The sequence below is a fragment of the Lutra lutra genome, chromosome 9, assembly GCF_902655055.1.
Source record: "Lutra lutra chromosome 9, mLutLut1.2, whole genome shotgun sequence".
Taxonomy (NCBI): Eukaryota; Metazoa; Chordata; class Mammalia; order Carnivora; family Mustelidae; genus Lutra; species Lutra lutra.
Genome location: NC_062286.1, coordinates 126,945,089 through 126,965,748, shown reverse-complemented (window position 1 = coordinate 126,965,748; position 20,660 = coordinate 126,945,089). Strand labels below are relative to the sequence as shown.

Genomic DNA, 20,660 nt, shown 5'->3' with positions numbered 1-20,660 from the left:
AACATAGCCTCTGCTGGGGACCAGATGATTTTGTGTCCCTCCCTTCCTTTCCAAATTCATCTGTTGAAGTCCTAACCTCAGATGTGATGGTATTAGGAGCTGGGGGTCGGGGGGGTAGGGCTTTGGGAGATGGTAGATTTAGATGAGGTCATGTAAGTGGAACTCCTATTATGGGATTAGTGCCCTTCTAAGAGGAGGATAAGACCAGAGATCCTTCTTTCTCTATCATGGGAGCACATAACAAGGAGACAGCCAGCAAAGCAAGAAGAGGGTTTTCACCTAGAACTGAATTGGCCCACACCTTGATCTTGACTTCTTAGCCTCCAGAACTATAAGATGTAAATGTCTGTTGTTTAAGTCCCCTAGTCTATGGCATTTTGTAACAGCAACCCAAACTACTAAAACTTTGTAGATTTCTACTTAGGATATAGCATTTCATGGGTGGGGTCATGTCTTTATCCATTAAGTATTTTAGCCCAAATGTGAAATCTATGAATGTGTTGGGCAGCCCATGGCCATGAGGACCTACACATTTACTTTGCATTGTCCCGTGGAAACCTTAACATGTTTATTTTTACCCAGATGTTTGGGACCATGGGAACTTGGAAGCACTAGATCGGGAACATAACATCAAGTTCCATTGCCATACATGATTGTACTCCCAACTTCGAGCCCCTACTATGGACTGCAACAAAGGATAGCTTCAGGGTCCCAAAGGATTGTAGGCTATTATGGGCATGTGGTCTGTCATCAGGATCTCTTGTGTTTTTCCTTTCTTCTCAATATCGCCTCTTTGGGGGTTCATTCCTAGGCTTCAGAAGGGTTCACAAATGCCTGAAGTTGTGGGCATAACTCTCAGTGACAGATAGACTTATGTGCATTTTCCTGGGGAGAGAGGCTGGAATTTCTCACCAGATCTTTGCAAGGGCCTATGCATCCTCAAAAGGTAAAATCTACTAGGAAAGACAACCCTGAATGATCTTTCTGGCTAATTACTTAAATATCTGAAGTACAAGAAGAAAAAGGGAGGAGCAGGAATGCTGCTTGGGCCCTGAGTTCTGATGCCCGGCCCCTGACCTCCTCCTAGTTAACAGGCCATCAGCCCTCCCAGGCCTTGGTTTCATTCCTGAAGACTCTGGCTGTTGGATTAGGTGGCCTCCTCGACTTCTTGCATTGTCTGGTCCAACAGTTCATGTCAAAGGGGAGAACTGATAAACATGGTCTTTCTGTTCACTTAAAAAGGGAGGTGCTGGGGCGCCTGGGTGGCTCAGTGGGTTAAGCTGCTGCCTTCGGCTCAGGTCATGATCTCAGGGTCCTGGGATCGAGTCCCACATCGGGCTCTCTGCTCAGCAGGGAGCCTGCTTCCCTTCCTCTCTCTCTGCCTGCCTCTCTGCCTACTTGTGATCTCTGTCTGTCAAATAAATAAATAAAATCTTTAAAAAAAAAAAAAGGGAGGTGCTTACCAAAAAAAAAAATAAAAAAATAATAATAATTATGTGTCTCATCCCTACTTCTCTCTCTTTGTATCACTTGAACGTGTGACTTGTAAAGAACGCCAATTATAAATCAGTGGTTACTAACAAAAGAGGAAACAAAACAATAATCTGATGGCTGCTTTGAGCCAAGTAGCTGAACTCTGTGATGTACTTCATGATATATTCTTGATGGGACAGAGGGAGGGAGAACCTCATTGGCTAGTCTACACAGGGACATGCGAACCAGTAAGTCATTTGAGATGGAGACATTTATTTACTCGAGGGAATGTTTGTTACAATATTGTACCTACCATCGGAAATTCGTGAAAAGAGACCAGGAACATTTGGAAAGATTGATACTTTATTTTCTTTCTGGTGGTCAGCAATTTACTGCTAATGCCTGAAATAGAGCAAAAACTGTGGTGTAAAGTCGATGGGAGAGAGCTTAATGTGGCCACTTGCTCAAGCCCCAAAGTACTAAAGTCTGCTGCTCTTAATTCTGTCCAGGGCCAGCCTGTGAGTAATTACGTTAAGCAGTTGGGCAGAATCGTCATAGACCTACCAAATACCACCCTTGGGGCCTCCCTGGAAACTGACAGGAACCCTAGAGAGTTGACAATGGTGATCAGAGGGTCTGTATATTTAAAATGCACAAAGGATGAGCCCAGAAATTATCTACCTGCCAACTTAACTTCTCTACCTGGAACAAATTATCCAAAAATCAATTTGCAAACACTTTTGAGATAATAAGGCCTTGAGTAATAACCTTTATGGCTTTGTAAAGAAAAGCATCTAGCTTGACTAATCTGCTTAATTTCCTTCTCTGACCAAATGGCAGGTTATAATAGGGCAATCTGAAGTTGTCCCTTAAGGTTTGTTCCAAGTCACACTGAGAAAATATTGTCCACCTCTGTTTCATAGCAATTATTCTGTCTCTGGAGAATATTTGTGTTCAGGTAATTAATTAAAAAACAAACACAGGGGGTGCCTGAGTGGCTCAGTGGGTTAAGCCTCTGCCTTTGGCTCAGATCATAATCTCAGGGTCCTGGGATCGAGCCCTGCATCGGGCTCTCTGCTCAGCAGGGAGCCTCCTTTCCCTCTCTCTCTGCCTGCTGTTCTGCTTGCTGGTGATCTTTCTCTCTCTGTCTCTCTCTCTCTCTGTCAAATAAATAAAATAAAATCTTAAAAACAACAACAACAAACACGGAAGGAGTCTGATCTATCCTGAGGCTCTCACTGGAGTTCCAGACTGAAACCTGTACCTGCCTTACCCTGCTGAATAGCCCAGAGGTCCTCCAAAAGTTCTTGAGCTCGTCTACATTGTACTCCACTCCCAGATGCCTCCTCTCACCCTCCACTTCCTAATCCTATTCCAAGAATCACTAACTTGTTCCTATCCATTGACAGATCCCAATTCTGGCAATTGATTCCAAAAAAAAAAACATGAGATGGGAAAAACTGGAGTCCTTTGTACAGAGATGTTCGTTGCAACATTATTTGCTGTAGCAAAAGTTGGAACACTCCTGTGCCCAGCAATTTGAGATTACTTAGTGTGATTCTGTAGCTACTTAAGATAGTGATGACAAAATCCACTGTAACAAAAACTTATGATGTGTACTATATGCTGGCTAATGGAACATAATAAAAAAAAAGTAAAAGAAATTTTAAAATAAAGTGAAATTAATCTAAAAAATCCATGTTGTAAACAAAGTATTTTTAAAAATTTTTTTAAAGATTTTTTTTTTAACTTGAGAGAGAGAAGGAGTGAGTGAATGAGTGCACAAGCAGGAACAGAGGGAGAAGGAGAAGCAGATTCCCTATCGAGCAAGGAGCCCAATGCAGGGCTCCATCTCAGGACCCTGGGATCATGACCTGAGCTGAAGGCAGACACTCAACTGACTGAGCCACCCAGGCGCCCCAACAAGGTCTTTAGAAAGCCCTAAGTGAGGAGATAAAAACATTGGGCCTATATGTTGCTGTAGCTTTATAAAAAGGCTTAAATATATGAATACAAATTGGAACATGGAGAAATAAAATTGGCTATTATATTGGGTGGTAGGAAAAGGGAGTTATTTTTTCTTTATTCCTATTTTCTTTATTGTTTCACTGCTAATTTTTTGCTATAGGAGAAAATAACAAGTATATACACTTTGATTTTTAGAAAATGGACAGCTAGAGGCAAGCAGCTTTCCAAGGGAACAGCTGGGCTGGGAACACATAAAGATGTGGGTTCTGTCCTGCCTTACCGGCTTCATGATCTTGGTTAGGTGACCTCATTGCTTGGGTTCTTTGATTTCATGCATCAAAATGGAGGTGGTAATGTCCTAAGATTTGCACAAAGTAATGCATGTGCGATTTCTTGGTAAATAGGAAATACAAAGTTAATGTTAATTTTTTTTTAAAGATTTTATTTATTTATTTGACAGAGAGAGATCACAAGCAGGCAGAGAGAGAGGAGGAAGCAGGCTCCCCGCTGAGCAGAGAGCCCGATGCGGGGCTCGATCCCAGGACCCTGAGATCATGACCCGAGCCGAAGGCAGCGGCCTAATCCACTGAGCCACCCAGGCGCCCCCAAAGTTAATGTTAATTTCTGCAGCTTTGCCAGTAGGCTAAGAATTGCCAGAAAGACTCCCTTAAGGGCTCTTGAAATTCTTGTTCATTCATTCATTCATTCATTTATTTTTAAAGATTTTATTTATTTATTTGACAAAGAGATCACCAGTAGGCAGAGGCAGGCAGAGAGAGAGGGGGAAGCTGGCTCCCCCCCCCAGCAGAGAGCCCAATTCGGGACCCGATTCCAGGACCCTGAGACCATGACCTGAGCCGAAGGCAGAGGCCTAACCCACTGAGCCACCCAGACACCCCAAATTCTCATTTATTTAGCTGAAGAAATAGAACTTAATGGGAGCAGGGCAACTCCTAGCTGATGCAAGATAACGCCGCATGACTTTTCCCTTGACCCTCTATTCCCCCAGTGGCCACTGTGCCAGTGACATTCTCCCTGCTGGAGGGACCCTGCTGAAGTTGAGGAAGAAGCTGAATTTTTGCCGTGCCATCATCCATTTGCTACTTAGGCTCTTAGCACTACTTGGAGAGAATTTCCACTAACAACCTGTGTGTGGCTATGAAAGAAATATTTGTAAATCTCAGACTCCCCTGGACTTTGAACCAAACTCCTCTCCTGTAAAGGCATGTTCTCATTTGAGGATAGAAAGCAGAATATTAACCCAGGCATCTTTGTCGTCTGTGTTCTAGAAAAACCATTTACCCACTATTGCTTTCTTTCTTTATTATCTTTAAATGAAGGAGATACGGTAGTGTGGGGGAAGAAATACCGACTCAGGTATGTAGATACAAAATCATGGAAATTCGAGTAGGATGTGAATAGAGTTAAGAAAGGGATCTGAGCTGCTCTCTCTGGAATTCTGTCCTTGTCCTTATGTGTTTGGATTCTTCTGTGTAAACTACTCGGGTCTGACATCCTTTTGCTGATTGCTTGTCTTACAGAGCCTCCCACACCCATCGCCCCCCCAGAGCTGCTGGCTGTCGGGGCCACATACCTGTGGATCAAGCCAAATGCCAATTCTATCATCGGTGATGGCCCCATCATCCTGAAGGAGGTAGAATATCGCACCACCACGGGCACCTGGGCCGAGACCCACATAGTGGACTCTCCCAACTATAAGTTGTGGCATCTGGACCCTGATGTGGAGTACGAGATCCGGGTGCTGCTCACACGACCAGGGGAGGGAGGCACGGGACCACCAGGGCCTCCCCTCACCACCAGAACCAAGTGTGCAGGTAAGAACTTCGTTTATGACTCCATCTTGAGAGGTTGGGCAGTTGGTCCTCCTCTTGGAGTTCTGGGACAATCATCCTGACACTTCTTTGATGGAAGTGTGAGTCCTGTGGGAGAGATCAACAGTCAGGGTTTTGGACTTGCCTTAGAGGACCTCGGGGCTCTGTTGGTAACTCTGGAGATGGCCTGGTTTTGACTGCGAGTCATAGGGTCACCCGACTCCAGCTATATGTGAGGGAGAAGTTCCTGGTCCTGACAGCATTTCCGGTGGGACACTGTTTCTGTCTCTGCAAGGACATCTGGTGTCTCCATATGTCTGAGGCTTCCTGGTGCTAAAAGTGTCCCTGAGGGCTCCTGGTCCTGTGTTCCTGAGAGCTCCTGGCCCTATGTTCCTGAGGGCTCCTGGCCCTGTGTGCCTTGTAAAGGCCTTGCTTGAACTACATCCCTGAGAGCTTCTGATTCTTGTTATGTATCTAAGGAGTTTGTGATTTTAACTTTGTCACTGATGATCCCTTGGCTGGGCCTGTGACCCTAATGATCCCTTGGTTTTCATAGTTTCCCTGAGGGTTCCTGGTCCTTGTTCTGTCTCTGAAGGGTTCCTGGTGCCAACTCTATCTTGAGTACCTCCTGGCCCTGAATGTGTCTCTCAGTGGATTCTGGAACTGCTTTAGTCCCTAAGAGCTTTCTGGCACTGTATACCTTGGAGCCTCCTGGTTCCAACCTGAGAGTCTGGACTAGGACTCTCCCTCTAAGGGTCATCTGGATTCTGTATCTTTGGAAGATCCCAGCTCAGTGTACAGAGGAGGCTTCTGGCTCTAGCTGTTTCTCTCAGGTTTTTTGGAAGCTGCTTAGGAGTGTGATGATGTCTGGGACCGCGTCTGAAAGGGTTCTTTTGATCCAACTGTACTGAGGTCCTAGGGACTCCGGGCTCTTGCTGGGGCACTGGCTAGGTTTGTATCTTTGACTATATCCCTAAGATGTTCCAGCTCCGACTGTAACTCAAGACGTTAAAAGAACTCGGTGTTTTGTTTTTCCTTCATATCACATTATCTTGTCTAATTTTTCTCCCCTAACCCTTTAATGTACTTTTATCTCATTTATACATGAAGAAATAGAGACCCAATATTTTTAAACTTTTTGTCCGAAGTCATAGAAATGACCAGTGGCACAGTCAGAATTTGCATTCGAGTTTTTCCGACTCTATTGCCATCGATCATCAGTCACAGCACAGGGAAAGCAGAGAGGTATGTGCCGTCAGCACGGAATACAGAGCTTCCATGCGCAGGGTAGGGAAGTGGAGGCATGAGCCGTTGGCTTCCACTGGGAAAAGAGTCACTGATGGCTTCGGGTGGGGAGGGGAGGGAGAGAAACCTGTCAGCACAGTGACCCCAAGGGACAAAAAAACAAAACAAAATACAATTAGTTCTACTATAATGTGACATCTGTGTCCCTAAAAATCATTGCAGTATGAAAAGTTATGCAATAAAACCCATCAGGGTAATGGGAAAAAGTAGGATTGGGGCACACCACTCCTACTTCATCAGTGACACATTTAAAAAGAGAGGAAAGTAAGTAAAAATGATGGCTCAGTGTCACACATGTTAATGGTTTAAGACATGACTTTATCCTGCAGTGTATATGGGGCATTTCCTTGAAGGGACCCAAGTGAGCTTTGGAAGTAAGTGTCCGAAAGGTTGCAGTCTGTGGGCAGCAGTGGTGGTGAAGAATGCTTTCTGAAGATGGTGGAATGTTGTGACACCCACTGGGGATGGATGTGGCTCATAGGACGTCCGGTCAATGGACGTAGCAGGTGGTCATTTGAGGTGGGTTGTTCCTGTGTGGGTCTGTTAAGCTGGATGCAGTTTTCTGCTTTGGTAGTGTTTTCTATACAGACTCACACACAGCAGATGTGACACTCGTGTTATGCTCAAATTGTCCCTTAACATGTCAGTCATGTTGGAACACATTCGTGTTGTCGAAACAAGAGCTGTAAGAGAATTGACGGTAGTCATTCTGAAGTATTTCCATAGTGCATCTCAGTGGTATGGAACCCAAGGTTGTGAGGATGTCTGTTGCTTGGGAATATGCCTTTGAATGTTACAGAATTACTGTGATAAATGGAAATGCCATTTTCTTGATTATTTTCAAAAGCGGGCCTTTTGCAAAATTCCTTATTGAAACCCGATTATGAAACCTACTATTTTAGAAGGACATAAGATTATGTTATTAAACCAGGTAATACCTTATCTCAGCTTTGCAATTCAATATTCATCCATAAAAGTAATTGATTTGATCCTGCCAATGAGACTTTTCTCTTTCCACTGGGTAAACCAAAGAGTTTCCAGGGTTTTTGATCTTTATAAATGATACTCAAAGTACTTTAGCAGCCCCCACAGACTTATTTGCTGATGATCATATAATACATTTTGAAATTCAATTGCAAGATGATCATCTCAATAAAAATTTACAATCTATTGCAAACTGTTGCCACGACTATGTAATGGATTTTACATGTTGAAACACAATTGTCTGACTATCACTATAAAAATTATGAGTTGAAATGCTGTTTGTGGTTTTATATTTTTAAAAAAATGTTGGTGTTTAAGTAAGTTACAGCTAAAATCTTAAATAACCCACATTTTACAAAATGTGTCATCAAGAACATAATCTTGTTTCCCACATTGCCACTGATGGTGGAATGTTCTTTGCCTCATAATTAATTTTTAAGTGGATTTCAGGGCTGGTATCCATTTGTGGATGCTGTTTATTGGGGTTGGTACTCTGAGTACCCCCCTCCCTTTCCTTTTTCTATTATTAATCACACTGGAAATGTACTCATTATTTTGCAAAATAGCAAATGAGAGAATATGGAATGTGGAAGCTATAATTTCTTCCCAGAGGAATTTACAGGCTCAGTTAAGATTCCAGCAAAACAGCAAAAAGGATAAAACGTAAACATAAAGTCGAATATTGAAATAGCATGCTTCATGGAGAAAAACCAGGTTGCTGTGGAAAGGCAGTGCTCTTAAAATGGTCTGGAGCACTGGTTCTCAAAGTGTAGTCCTGGACCAGCAGCGTCAGCATCACTGGGGGACTCATTAGAAATGCAAATTCTCAGGCCCCATGCCCTAACCTAATGATTTGAAAATCCTCAGAGCGGAGCCCAGAAATCTGTCCTTGAAGGAGCCCTCTGAGTGATGCTGGGGCACACCCATATTGAAGAACTGCTGGTACTCCGTGCCACCCAAGAATGCCACTTTGGTGATGCTCCATTATGTTGATCCTTAAGGCAACTCTGAGAGGTAGACAGGAGGAAGACTAAGGCTCAGGACCATCAGACCAAGATCACAGAGCAATTCAGCGTTTAGCTCTAAGCTTCTTGGTCCAGAGACTCCCCATCACATGGTTTGATGGAGGCTCCTCTCCACGTGTCCTCTGGGGAGCATGGGCTCGAGTGGTAGGGAGACTGGCAGTTATGGAGACCAGCCTCATGGTCCAGCCCACTACAGCATAGGCCTTCCCGTCAGGCAACTCCGGAGCCCCCTCCCTGTGCCAGACTCTGAGCTAGATGCCAGTAGCAGAGGCTTAAAGCAGGAGCTCAGGGTATAAGCCCGGGTATAGCCCAGAAAGATACCCGGGGGCCAATTCAGCAAGGGCAGGTGGGGATGTATTCTGGTTTATCTAGGTGTGAGAGGCCACTGGCCAGGTATATCCTTGGTGCATCAGGAGTGGGTCTCACCTGTAAGTGTGGAGATGGCCAGGAGTTCGGCAACATAGTAGCATCCTAGCCCAGTAGTTTGGAGTTCAGGATGAGACTTGAAGGCAGTTAAGCCAGAACCTGGACAGATGATCAGATAGGGAAAGTGGGCGTGAGAGAAGAGGGCCAAAGATGATACTCTAAGGCTTTTGGTTTGGGGATGGCTGAGAGATGAGTGGTGGACTTGCTTTCTGGGATGGAAAACACAGTAGATGGGTTCAGGGCAGGGGAGCAAGTTCAGGTTTGAAGATGTTGTGCTGGGGGTAAAGATGCATGGCAGGCGATGGCGTCCGGAAACCTGGAGCTCTGGAGAGAGGAGCGGGCTACCTACCTCTTCATTTTCCCTGAGAACCACCTGTTGGCACCTGGATTGTAGAATCAAAGGGACTTCTTAGTACCAATGAAAGCAGTCTGATTTTCTTTCTTCGTGCTATTCCCTGGAGATGCCCCATTTTTTTTTTTTTTCACCCATCGTTTTGTTCTTGTGCTCAGTTTAATCATTTGCCATCCTTCCTGAGATACAGGCGTGGGCTGCATATGTGATCATGTACATCAAAGTACTTTGAAAAGCTCAAAATACTCTTTAGATGCCTGTAATAGAACAAATTATTATTGGTTGCTGCTAGTCTTCGGGATGTTGTGATTGTGACTTGTTAAAACAGGAAGTCTTACGTGTCCATGTCTCCGGGCTGACTGGCAGGTGAAGGGGTGGACTGTATTCTTTTGTTCTTCATCCTCTCATGGGAAATCGCATTTCAGAACCTGATGATCCTGGTTTGGACTCTCGAAGGTTTTCTTATCTAAAAGTGGTTGGTTTGCTCTGGCACATATCCAACAGCAGACATCCAGGAATGGGTCCTAGGAGGGCTATCTGCTGCTGACCCATCCTCACCTTGAGTGCTGTCTCTGATCAGAAGCCCAGGCTCTCCCATAGCAGACCATTTAACTCTGCGGATCCTGGGGGTTTATTGTCATTCTCTACCTAACTCTGGCCGGTTATCACAAAACTCTGGATGGGGTCCTATGTAGGAGCTGAGTCCTCTTTAGGTTCAAAAGAGCAGAGGCTGCTAAAATAGATATCCAGATTTCACAAGAACCAAGGTCAATGGCATTGAGAATGGAGGCCAGGGCCAGCAATTGAGGAAGGCCAGGGAGATTCATCTTTTCTCCAGGTTCCACTTTTAATGGAGTGGACAAGCAGGTGCTTGTCGATGCCTTGAAACTCTCACGCAGCATCAGACAGAAGAAATTCTCCTTCATTGTCACCCAAACCTGGCTCTGTGCAACACCCACTTAATATATGGATCTGGTTTTACTCTCAGGAGACATATTCCTCCTTATCTCGGAAACAGGTCCTAAGCAACTCAAAGTTATCTCTTACGCTCTAGAAATCTCTTCCCTTCACCCTCAGAAGCCCTCCTTGAGCCAGACTCTCACAATCACCGTCACTTCCCGGTTGTGGAGCCACAAATCAATAATCTGGCAAGCCAAGTGATCATACCCCCATGTCCCCACACACACCTGATTGCTTACTCCCTGTAAATCAAAGGCCCCCTTGCCTGGGCACCCACTTCACTGTGGGCTTGCAGAGTTCAGGTTTTCCAAGTGGAAAGTGACTTTGTACAGCCTGAAACGTGACACACACTGCTGATTTGAAGAGCTCTCTTCTTCTTCCCTCCACCTGAGGTTTGATTGCACATTATATTTTATTTACATATTTATGGATTCCTACTTGAAGTGATATGTGTCTGTCTCTTTTCTCTAAAGGAATAAAAAGGAGAAATTCAAATTACTGGGCTCAGTGAAGTGAGAGTCGTCATTAGAATTGAGTGAGAAGAATAGGGGCTTTAGAGCCAAGAAGAATCTGGTTTCTATTTCCAGCTGGTACTTGGTGCCTGGATGTCTGTGCACCTGTCTGCGGCTCTGCTTCTCTCCTTCATTTACAGGAGATTACAACACCCTGTTTTGTTGGGAAGCCTCAGTGAGAAAAGTTAGAAGCCTAGCAGAGAACTCGAAACATAGAAGCCCTTTAATGAACATTATTTGGAAGAAAAAAAGTCCTCAGGCCTAGAAAGAAGGGTGTCGGGATCTTAAACTGATTGCTTTCATTCTGGTGCAATGGCCCCTGTTGTAAAGGACTTCTCTAGTGCTGTTGTCTTTCGTTTCTCAGACAGCGGGCGATGAGCACAGTGGCTCTGAGCTGCAGGGAAGATATGAAAGGAGAGGCTTTGCGGGTGCTCTGGGGTCCTTGATGCGTGCTTGCGGGGTGCAGTGGTACCTGATAATGGGGTCTGGAGGTTGTGGGGGAGATAGGAGTTGGGCTTTTTCCGATTTGGTCTTAGTCCCAAGTGAGAGAGAGAAGCGTGTTATCCAAACCCACCTCTTTTCTGGGAAGCTGAGGCTTGTGAGGATGAGAACTTGCTAACAGGGCATGGAGGTGAGTCCTTAGTCTCCTCAATGAGCATCCTCAGCAGGTTCTGGGTTTTCAGGCCAGCCTGCAGTTCGAGGGTGGAGTGGAAGGAGAGAAGAGACAAAGAAACGGAGGGTCTAGAAAATGGACCAAAGCCATGTAACTAGCCTTTTTGCTTTTTTTCCCCCTCCCTCTTAAATTTCTATAAGCCTCAGCTTCAATAGGGGTAGTTTTATCTGGCCTAACTCTGAGGGCTTTGAATTAGAAGCAAGTGGGACTTTTTTCTGGGTAGGATAGTGGTAGGAGCCCAGACATCTAACTCCCACCTCTCCCCTGCCGTAATCCTGGTGAGATTACCCATGAGTCTTAGGGAAGCACAACAGGATCGACCAGCGGGAGTCAAATCACCAGCCCACCAAAGCAAAATCTGAAGACCAGTGGAGAAACCTCCAGCACCAAGACAAACTGGGGAAAGAGGGTCTTCCATGCCTGCCACACCATGTTCAAAGGGACATTGTTGCCCGAGTCATGCCGGTGAGCTCAGACGGGGGGCACCCACAGAAGATGGATTATGACAACCACTTGTGCACAGTGATTTGGAGAAGCGATACTCATTCTTCCACTTTCCCTTTCCTTCTCTGCTTCCTCTGTTGCTTCTGTGCCTCCTTCCTTCCCTGGAGCATAGTGGCGGTGGGATGAGGGGGTGAAGGGGGAGAAAGCCTGCTCTCACCATACTTGCTTCAGGAGTTGCTGCATGAGCCAAGGGGTGTCTGCACATGAGCAGGCATCTGCTGGGGCATGAGATGTCCCTCTCCTCTTCTTGCAGACTCTCCCCTCCCTCCCTCTGCACACAGGACATCTACGGGTGGCTACCTTGGAGCCCCTCACTTGGTTTAGGAAAGATGAAGAGAAAAGCTAAAGCTTTTTTCCCTTACCTGTATTCACAACCTCCGGGAGTCTCTCCTCCCAGTCTACACAGCCTCCTTGCTGTGTGGGCTGAGTGTGGTGTTGGAGTGGAGAGGGTGGGCCCAGTTGGGTGCCTCTTCCAGTCTCGGAAAGGACATCTGGAAGTGCCTCAGCTGTTCCCAGGAGGACGTGGTCTTAACTTACTCCTTAAACTTCTTGGTTTTGTAGTCTTACGTACAATTCCCAAGTAACAAGAAAAACCTTATTAAACATCCTGTTACTTTTAGATTTTTCTGCTCTTCTGTGATCCCTAGAGAACTAGGGCCTGGAGGGTAAAGTACAATAAGTCAACAAACATACCCTGGTAAACATACCCTGGTAGTTCTTTCTAACCTTGAAAATCGAGATTAGAAGAAAAAGTGAGCCACGGAGAGGTCTTGATGATAATAAAAGCTAATATATTTGTTTTCTTTTTTGTTTATCAAACTTGCTGGATTAAAAAAATAGCTCCCAAATACTTTAAAATTGGAGGTCGTCATTTCCTCTGCCTGTAGAAATCGTGAGCCAACAACACAAAGGAGATGGATGATTATAATAATGAGAACCACAGTTACGGGAGTCTGAGTTTCTGTGGTTATGCCCAGGGCATGGCACGGAGCTTGTCTGAGGACTTTACTTGGAATTGTTGCAGCAATCTAATGGGGCGGGTATAATTTCCTCCACTGACTGTCTGGAAGCTGAGTGACTTACCCAAAGCCATATACCTGACCAGGTGGCTTAACTGGGAACTGAGCATTGAACTACATAGCTACAAAGATCAAACTGTTTCTAAAATGACCCCCAGAATCCAGCATCATTATGAAAGCATAAGTCACCATGACCAAGTTGGTTTGTTCCACAAAGGCATTGTTGAAAGATTTTGAATACTAGAACAACTATTGGTATAATGCCTCGTATCAGTAGGTCAAAGGATAAAAACCATCTGATCTCCAGAGAGGCTGAAAAGTAATTTGGGGAAAAAAAAAAAAATCAGCCTTTGTTACTGATCAGAATTTTTAGTAAGCTAGGAATGGAAAGGTACTTTTTTTTTTTCTCCAGAAGCAAATATTCTTACAACCTCAAAGCCTAGAGAATAATGAAACAAAAAGAAGTTATCAGGATTACCAAGAGATTTGGTAGTATGGTCAGACAGAAAGCAAATAAATAAAAATCAATAGCTATATGCCAGTAACAACCATACAGAATATAATAAAATGTATCCTGTTCTCAAATGCAATTAAAATATAAATGCTTAAGAGTAAACCTAGAAATGTTCAGAAACTATGTAAGAAAACACTCACATCTGTAACACTTGACTGAGGAAGATAAAGCAAGACCTGAATAAATGGAGAGACATGTCGTGGAGTTGGATTCGCACATTTAATATTGTGAGGGTATCCGTTCTCCCCGAATTAATTTATGGGTTTAACTCAATTGCAGTCAAAACCTGGATTCTTTGTGCAACTTGACAAAGTGATTTCAAAATTGATCTGAAAATAATACAGAGAAGGAGGTATTAGAATGCTTTAAAAAAATGTTGTGGGGGGCACGTCACTGTGAAGTATCAACATTGTCATAGCTATAATCATCGAAGCCCAGAAAATAATCCAGTATGTAGTGAAACTAGCTGTGAGCATTTATATGAATGGAGAATCAATAACAAATAGTCTCTTCGTGATCGGTTAATAATTTGGAAAAAATAAAATGCAGTGCATATATATTATGATATGCTTAATGAATCCTGGATCGATTAAGAACTTAAAAGCAGCAGAAGAAACTAAATATTGTTCTTTTATTACGAGGGCCTTTCTGTTCACTGAAAGCAAACAAATAATCCATTGAGTCCTAGTTTACAGATTTTGCTATGTAAAAAGAAAAGAAGGAAAAGAAAAACTTCTATACTATATTAAAAAACTGCAAAGAGCAAATGGGTAAGCTGGGTGTGAGAAATAGGGCAGAATTGAGAAGAAAGGAATACTATTCTTACGTAAAAGAACTCTGACAATAAAAATGTCAGTATACTGATGGAAATCAAAGACTGAAAAGTATTGACAGGTAATTGTCAAAAAAAATATGAAAGTAAGAACAAATTTAAAATGTCCTATGTCAGGGCACCTGGGTGGCTCAGTTGTTAAGTGTCTGCCTTTGACTCAGGTCATGATTGCAGGGGTCCTGGGATCTAGCACCGCATGGAGCCCCAACATCACATCGGGCTCCCTGCTCGGCGGGGAGCCTGCTTCTCCCTCTCCCACTCCCCCTGCTTGTGTTCCCTCTCTCACTGTCTCTCTCTGTCAAATAAATAAAATCTTAAATAAAATAAAATGTCCATTGTCACAGACAATCAAATTAAGTGCATTTTTAACCTATAAGATTACCAAAATATATCTCTTTTTAATTGGTAAAAATTAGCATTGGCAAGGAGCAATGAAGCAGGCTCTCCGAGGCACTTCTGCAGGTGGGTTAACCAGCACAGCATTTTTAGAGGCCAATTCGCTAATTTTTTTTCTTCTAACAAAATAATCAGAGCTGCACAAAAGGAGCTGTATACATGGAGGTCATCACTGCATTATTTAGAAGGGCAAAAACTTGGAAATCACTTAAATGCCCCAACAATAGGAGCATAGTTAAGTAAAATTCTTATGCATGCACACAGTGAATTCTATGCTGGCATTACAAACCATGTTATTTCATAGAATATCTAATGGCATGGGTCAATGTTCATGCTATGATAAGTTAAAAAAAAATCAGCTTGCAAAACTGCATATGAAATTACCATCCCAGTTTTTTTTTTTTTTTTGAAGTATAAATATGCAGCCCATGTATCAGCTGGTGAGTTTATCAGAGCTGTGAAGTATTGACCAGAATTCCCCATTGCAAATCCTGCACCTGGTCTGATCGTGCCCCCTAGCTTCCCAGAGGAGTACATGACTCCCCTCCCAACCCCCACTGATCCCATTCTTAACATGTAATTATGCCCCATGTGCCCTTCCCCACCACCACCACCCCCACACTATTCGCTGCCTGCCCTGAGTTCTAGAACATCACTCTGTTTCTCCTGGCTGTCCCAACTGGCCCAAATAGGCAACCTGTCTCTCTCCACCACTCTCCCAAAGCTGCATGGACACAAGGCTCTTTTCTTCTCCCGATGCTTGGTGGAACACAGGCAAAGGATTGCCTTGCTCTGCTAACCAGCAAACAACTTGAAATCCTTCTGTAGACTTAAAGGTCCTTGCAGTGGGCTGGGATTTTTCATCTTCTTCTCTCCCTCCCAGATCACCCCGGTGATACAAAGTCTTCTCACTTGCAGAACAGTTCCCCTGTCCCCTGATTGATTTCAACTTCAGCTCCAGGCCTTCCTTTGCATACATTTTGCATTGAAGTGAACACTAAAAGGAATTGTGGAAAGGGCGGCTAATGCTGAGATCAAATCCTTTTTTACAGTGAGATCAACCTTCCCTTAAAAAAAAAAAGTGTTTTAATTTCTCAGCCCTCACGTGCATGCATAGTTACAAAGACCATATATATGCTATCTATTTATATGTGTATATGTGTACATATATATATATCAGTAAGTTTTGGGCCACTGTAAACAGTTTCTGTTTTGCTGTGTTGTATAAAATGTATACAAATGAGAAGTAGGTTCCCCCCAGAGTCAAATATGAATGTGAAAAGTAGTTATACATTGTAAAGCACTCTATATAAAGATGAGAGGTTATTTTTATCATTGTTCGTGTATCATCGACATTCTCAGAAGGTACGCACACTTGCTGAGCCCCGGGATGCAAATTCAACTTTATGCTGTGCTCACATGGAGCGGGGGATGTTCAGATTAGGGGTTTGCCCCATCTGGCTTGGGATCCAGGTTCTGTCATTAGGATGCTGGACAGCTTTGTGCAGTTGGCTTAACGTCTCTGAACCATCTTCCCCATTACATGTGGATAATCCTGCTTACCAGATTGCATAGAAATTAGGGTCATTGATGTTAATGATGGCTAATAATGCACTCAATCTGCTTGCAACCCCACAAGGAAGGTAGGTGACATCATCATCACTTCCAAAGTCTAGAGAGGTTAAGTATTCTGTTGCAAATTGCAAGGATTAGGAAGTGGCTAAGGCTAGAGCCCATGCAGTCTGACTCTAATTCCTGCTTTTACCCTCCTGGCCTTTTAAGTATAATGCTTGGCACCATGCTCTGAATGTAGTAGGTGCTTAGTTAATGGGAGATTTGGCAGTTGAACACCCTGGAGACTCTTCCTCTCCAGGCCCTCCTAACCAGTGAGCCCAAAGACCTTCTTCACTGCAGTGGGTTCAAGGAGCACAAAGGGTAGCCACTTGTTGTGCTCCGAAAGGAAAGAGGTTGACTGTACACATCATGAGAGAGGGAAGCCGGGGTCACTCACAGTTTCTGCATCACACCCACCATTGTCTTGACCTACAATCATGCTGAGATATTTAAAGGGGGCTGTGGGAGTTGCTGAGAGTGGAAGCTGAGTCATCTTTCAGGACCCAGCAGGGAAAGGCTGTCCATCCTAAATTGCCGTATACATTTCCCTAGCTGGGGATGTCTTGGATCCCTGGGGGCATATGCACCTCGTCCAACCAGCCCTTTCCCCAGCTGTGTCCAGGGCTCCTGCAGCTACCGTGGGGACCCCTGCTGCCTCACTTCCTTCATTGTCCTCTTGATCTTCGTAGTTGAACAAAGTGAAATAGCATGGACACCAGTGCACATTTTTGAAAAGAGAACATACATTTCATATGCCAATTAATATATATATATATTTTTGCTGGTGCATATTTCCTTCAATCACTGATCCCATTCTTTTTTTTTTTTTTTAAAGATTTTATTTATTTATTTGACAGAGAGAGATCACAAGTAGACAGAGAGGCAGGCAGAGAGAGAGAGAGAGAGGGAAGCAGGCTCCCTGCCGAGCAGAGAGCCCGATGCGGGACTCGATCCCAGGACCCCGAGATCATGACCTGAGCCGAAGGCAGCGGCTTAACCCACTGAGCCACCCAGGCGCCCTCACTGATCCCATTCTTAACATGTAATTATGCCCCATGTACCATTTATAGCCCTCTCCTGTCACTCAGCACCATAAAGTTAATATTTTACAAGTTCTTAAGGAATTTTCAATATTGTTTTAATGGCTCATCGCGTCCCTTAGAGTCTAATTACCATAACTTGCTAAACGATGCCTGTATTGTTGGATATTTGGGTGTTTCCAAAGTGTCGTCCTCTTTCAACCTGTGTGCTTCTGCTAGAATTATTTTCCTAGACTAAATTTCAAAGAGTCAGGTATTAAAAGGTAGAGACCTCCTTATGGCTTCTGCCATATCTCACAGATGGTTTTCAGTGAAATAACTATGCTGTTTAATAATGATAAGAGCACTTTCAGTGTAACCTTGGCAGAATTGTGGACTATGATTTTTTTTTTAATTTGCCAGTTTCAGAGGCATGAAATGGTATTTCAAGTCTGTCTACAACCTCTGCTCTCTTCAGACTGCCTCAAATGTGCCGGCCACTACGCTGGTTTTTTTTTCTGTTCCTCAAAACCCCGTGGCTAAGCTCTTTGCTGCCTCCAGCCTTTGCATGAGCTGCTCCCTCTCCCTGGAACTCTATTCCCCCGCTGACCCACCATCCTCCTGACTTCACGGAGAGAACTTACTTCTGTGCCCTGCTCTATCTAAGTCTCCTACAATGTCCCTATCTAATCATTTATAAACACTTCAAAGAATGTATCCCGATTTGTAATCATCTGATTATGTGTCTTTGTTTATTACATGCCCCTTCCATTAGACTGTACTCCCCGAGGACAGTACCCTCTTCTTTTCTGGTCGCTAGTACCTGGCATCATGCCTGTACATGTAGGCACTCAGTAAATAGGTGTTGAATGTATATTGGGAAGATATACGTGTGCACTGTGGAACCTTTGGAAAATCAGAAATACACAGATAAAAATTTAAACAAACCAACCTGGCGTCATCACTTAGCAATAAAAACTTATTACCAAGTTGGTAGTTTTAATAGTTTCTTGTTCTATATTTAACTCATGAACTTACTTTTGTCTTCGGTACATGGTGAGGTTTCAACTCCATTTACATCTGTGTGAGCCATTATCCCAGCACCACTGATGCAGTGAGCACAGAGTGTCTCACACATTGAACGGTTGGGGAGGCAGGATGAGGACTGCTTGAGAGAGAAAGAAGGGAAGAAAGCTGGGACCCTGATCCAAAGAAGCTTCTCCAAACAAAGTCTATCAGAATGAGGGTCCTAATTGCAAATTCCTTGACATGACGTAGCATCCGAGCAGACGCCCAGACCACAGTCAGGGAGACTCTGTTTGGGAGGAAAGCTCCAGCCCTGCCGGAGTAGCCAGCACTGCCGGTGTTTGCAAATTCTTTACAGTGCTCTTTCTGGAGCCTTTCTACCATCTCCATTGCTCTCTGCTGTGAGCAGACACAGGGACATGGAGGCTCTCTGGAGTTAAGGGACTTTCCCTAAATCTCAAATCTCAAGGTAGCTGCGAAATAACATCTTCTGACTCCAAGCTCTTCAGACTCCTGCCCTCTGGCCACTACAGAAGGTTTCTCTGTGCTGTGAATATTGGATTAACCACAGGGCCTGGGGGAAAGGTGGAGGGAATGGGGCAGAGGAGACAAGTTCTGATTAATTGAATGTTTATTATTATTATTTTTTTATTTGAAGGTTAAGCAGCAAATCCATTTAAACTTGGCTCAGACTAGTTTATATGGGACAGTATGAACTAAACACAATAAAATTGAGCCCAGAGGAATATCCCAGAGAAGAAGGAAGTTAATAATGTGACCTTAATTGCCGTTTATAGTTAGTACATGTCCTTGACTACTATGCCCACCCCAAAGCATCTGATCAAAGTGAGGCAGCTTGGACATCTGCAGGCCTCTTGCAAAGGGCCGTCCCCGTGCTGAGCTTTGCTAGATTCTGAACTCCCTGAGGACAGAGCCCTGTGCATGTCACCCCAGCATCTGGCCGCCGTATACAGAGGTTTGAGGAATGGAGGGGTGTGCCTTCTCAATTAGGTGTGACGATAAAGGTAACAATGTTCTGTGTTTTGGGGGGTTTAGGATTCAGAATCAGTGAGCAGCAGGACACTTGTAATACGACACACGAAATACCCCAAGAACATGACACTTCATTCTGGCCATGTATTTTCAAAGACACCAGGTGAGAGAGATGACGTTGGAGAGTGCTAACCCAGGGGGATGAGCTATGAAACTGGTCATGTGAGCAGGCTGGGGACACTGACCAAGAAGTTTGCTCTCCAGTTAGGGAGACTCTGATGCGTGGAGTTGTTCCAGCTTCTACTCAACGTGGTGGGAAGGTTACGGCAGGTAGTCATTTTTTTTTTTTTTTTAAAGATTGATTTGACAGAGAGAGAAATCACAAGTAGGCAGAGAGGCAGGCAGAGAGGCAGGCAGAGAGAGGAAGGGAAGCAGGCTCCCCACTGAGCAGAGAGCCTGATGCGGGGCTCGATCCCAGGACCCTGAGACCATGACCTGAGCCGAAGGCAGAGGCTTTAACCCACTGAGCCACCCAGGCGCCCCAGGTAGTCATTTTTTAATGGCATTTTGTAGCAATGATGAAAGACAGTGTTTTCATCATTTTTATCTTGGAGGATATAGAAAAACACTAAAAAGGAATAAACCCCAGTACTCAGAGATAACTACTCCAAATTTTGGTGTAACTCCTCCAGTTAGGGTTCTTGTTTCTTTTAATGTTCATCTCCTTCGACAAACTTGAGCCAACATGTACACGTTTGCTCTGTGACCAGTTGCTTTATTTAACAAATGTCTAATGAATACTTGCCCATGTACTTGATTTTTTCTTTATTTCAGTTCATATAGACATGTCTTGAATAACTCCATACCTGAATAACTTCAGGTATGCAACTTGACCTTCAGTGTGTGGCATGATGAATAAAATCGATGTGATCTTGGTTTTTATGGATCTTGAAGACTGTTAGGAGACGTGTACATTGCATTTAATATATGGATGCAGGAATATGGTCCAACTACATTATTTGAGGACTCTGTGTTTGCACAGTTGTCTACTCGCTAAAGTGTAGCTGCGACACCAAAATTCGTACTCACGTTCCATGGTCATTCACAAACAGGTGCAGAGTCCTGGAAAAATTTCCATTCCTGACTGAGGACAAACAAGGTGTTACTCTGCATCCTTGTTCCAGGCCTCCTCCCGTAAACAAATAACCTTTCTGTGGTTATGTTTAGTGCCCT

General features: G+C 44.0%; 1 protein-coding gene across 12 annotated transcripts in view; it reads left to right on the top strand.

Moving 5' to 3' along the window:
- Window positions 1–20,660, top strand: part of PTPRT (protein tyrosine phosphatase receptor type T) — a 1,067,282-nt gene that overhangs the window by 451,491 nt on the left and 595,131 nt on the right. For all 12 annotated transcript variants that reach the window (XM_047746505.1, XM_047746499.1, XM_047746504.1 and 9 more), the window contains exon 7: window positions 4,983–5,276. In XM_047746505.1, coding sequence (XP_047602461.1) covers window positions 4,983–5,276 — 294 coding nt within the window. The remainder of the gene's footprint in view (window positions 1–4,982; window positions 5,277–20,660) is intronic.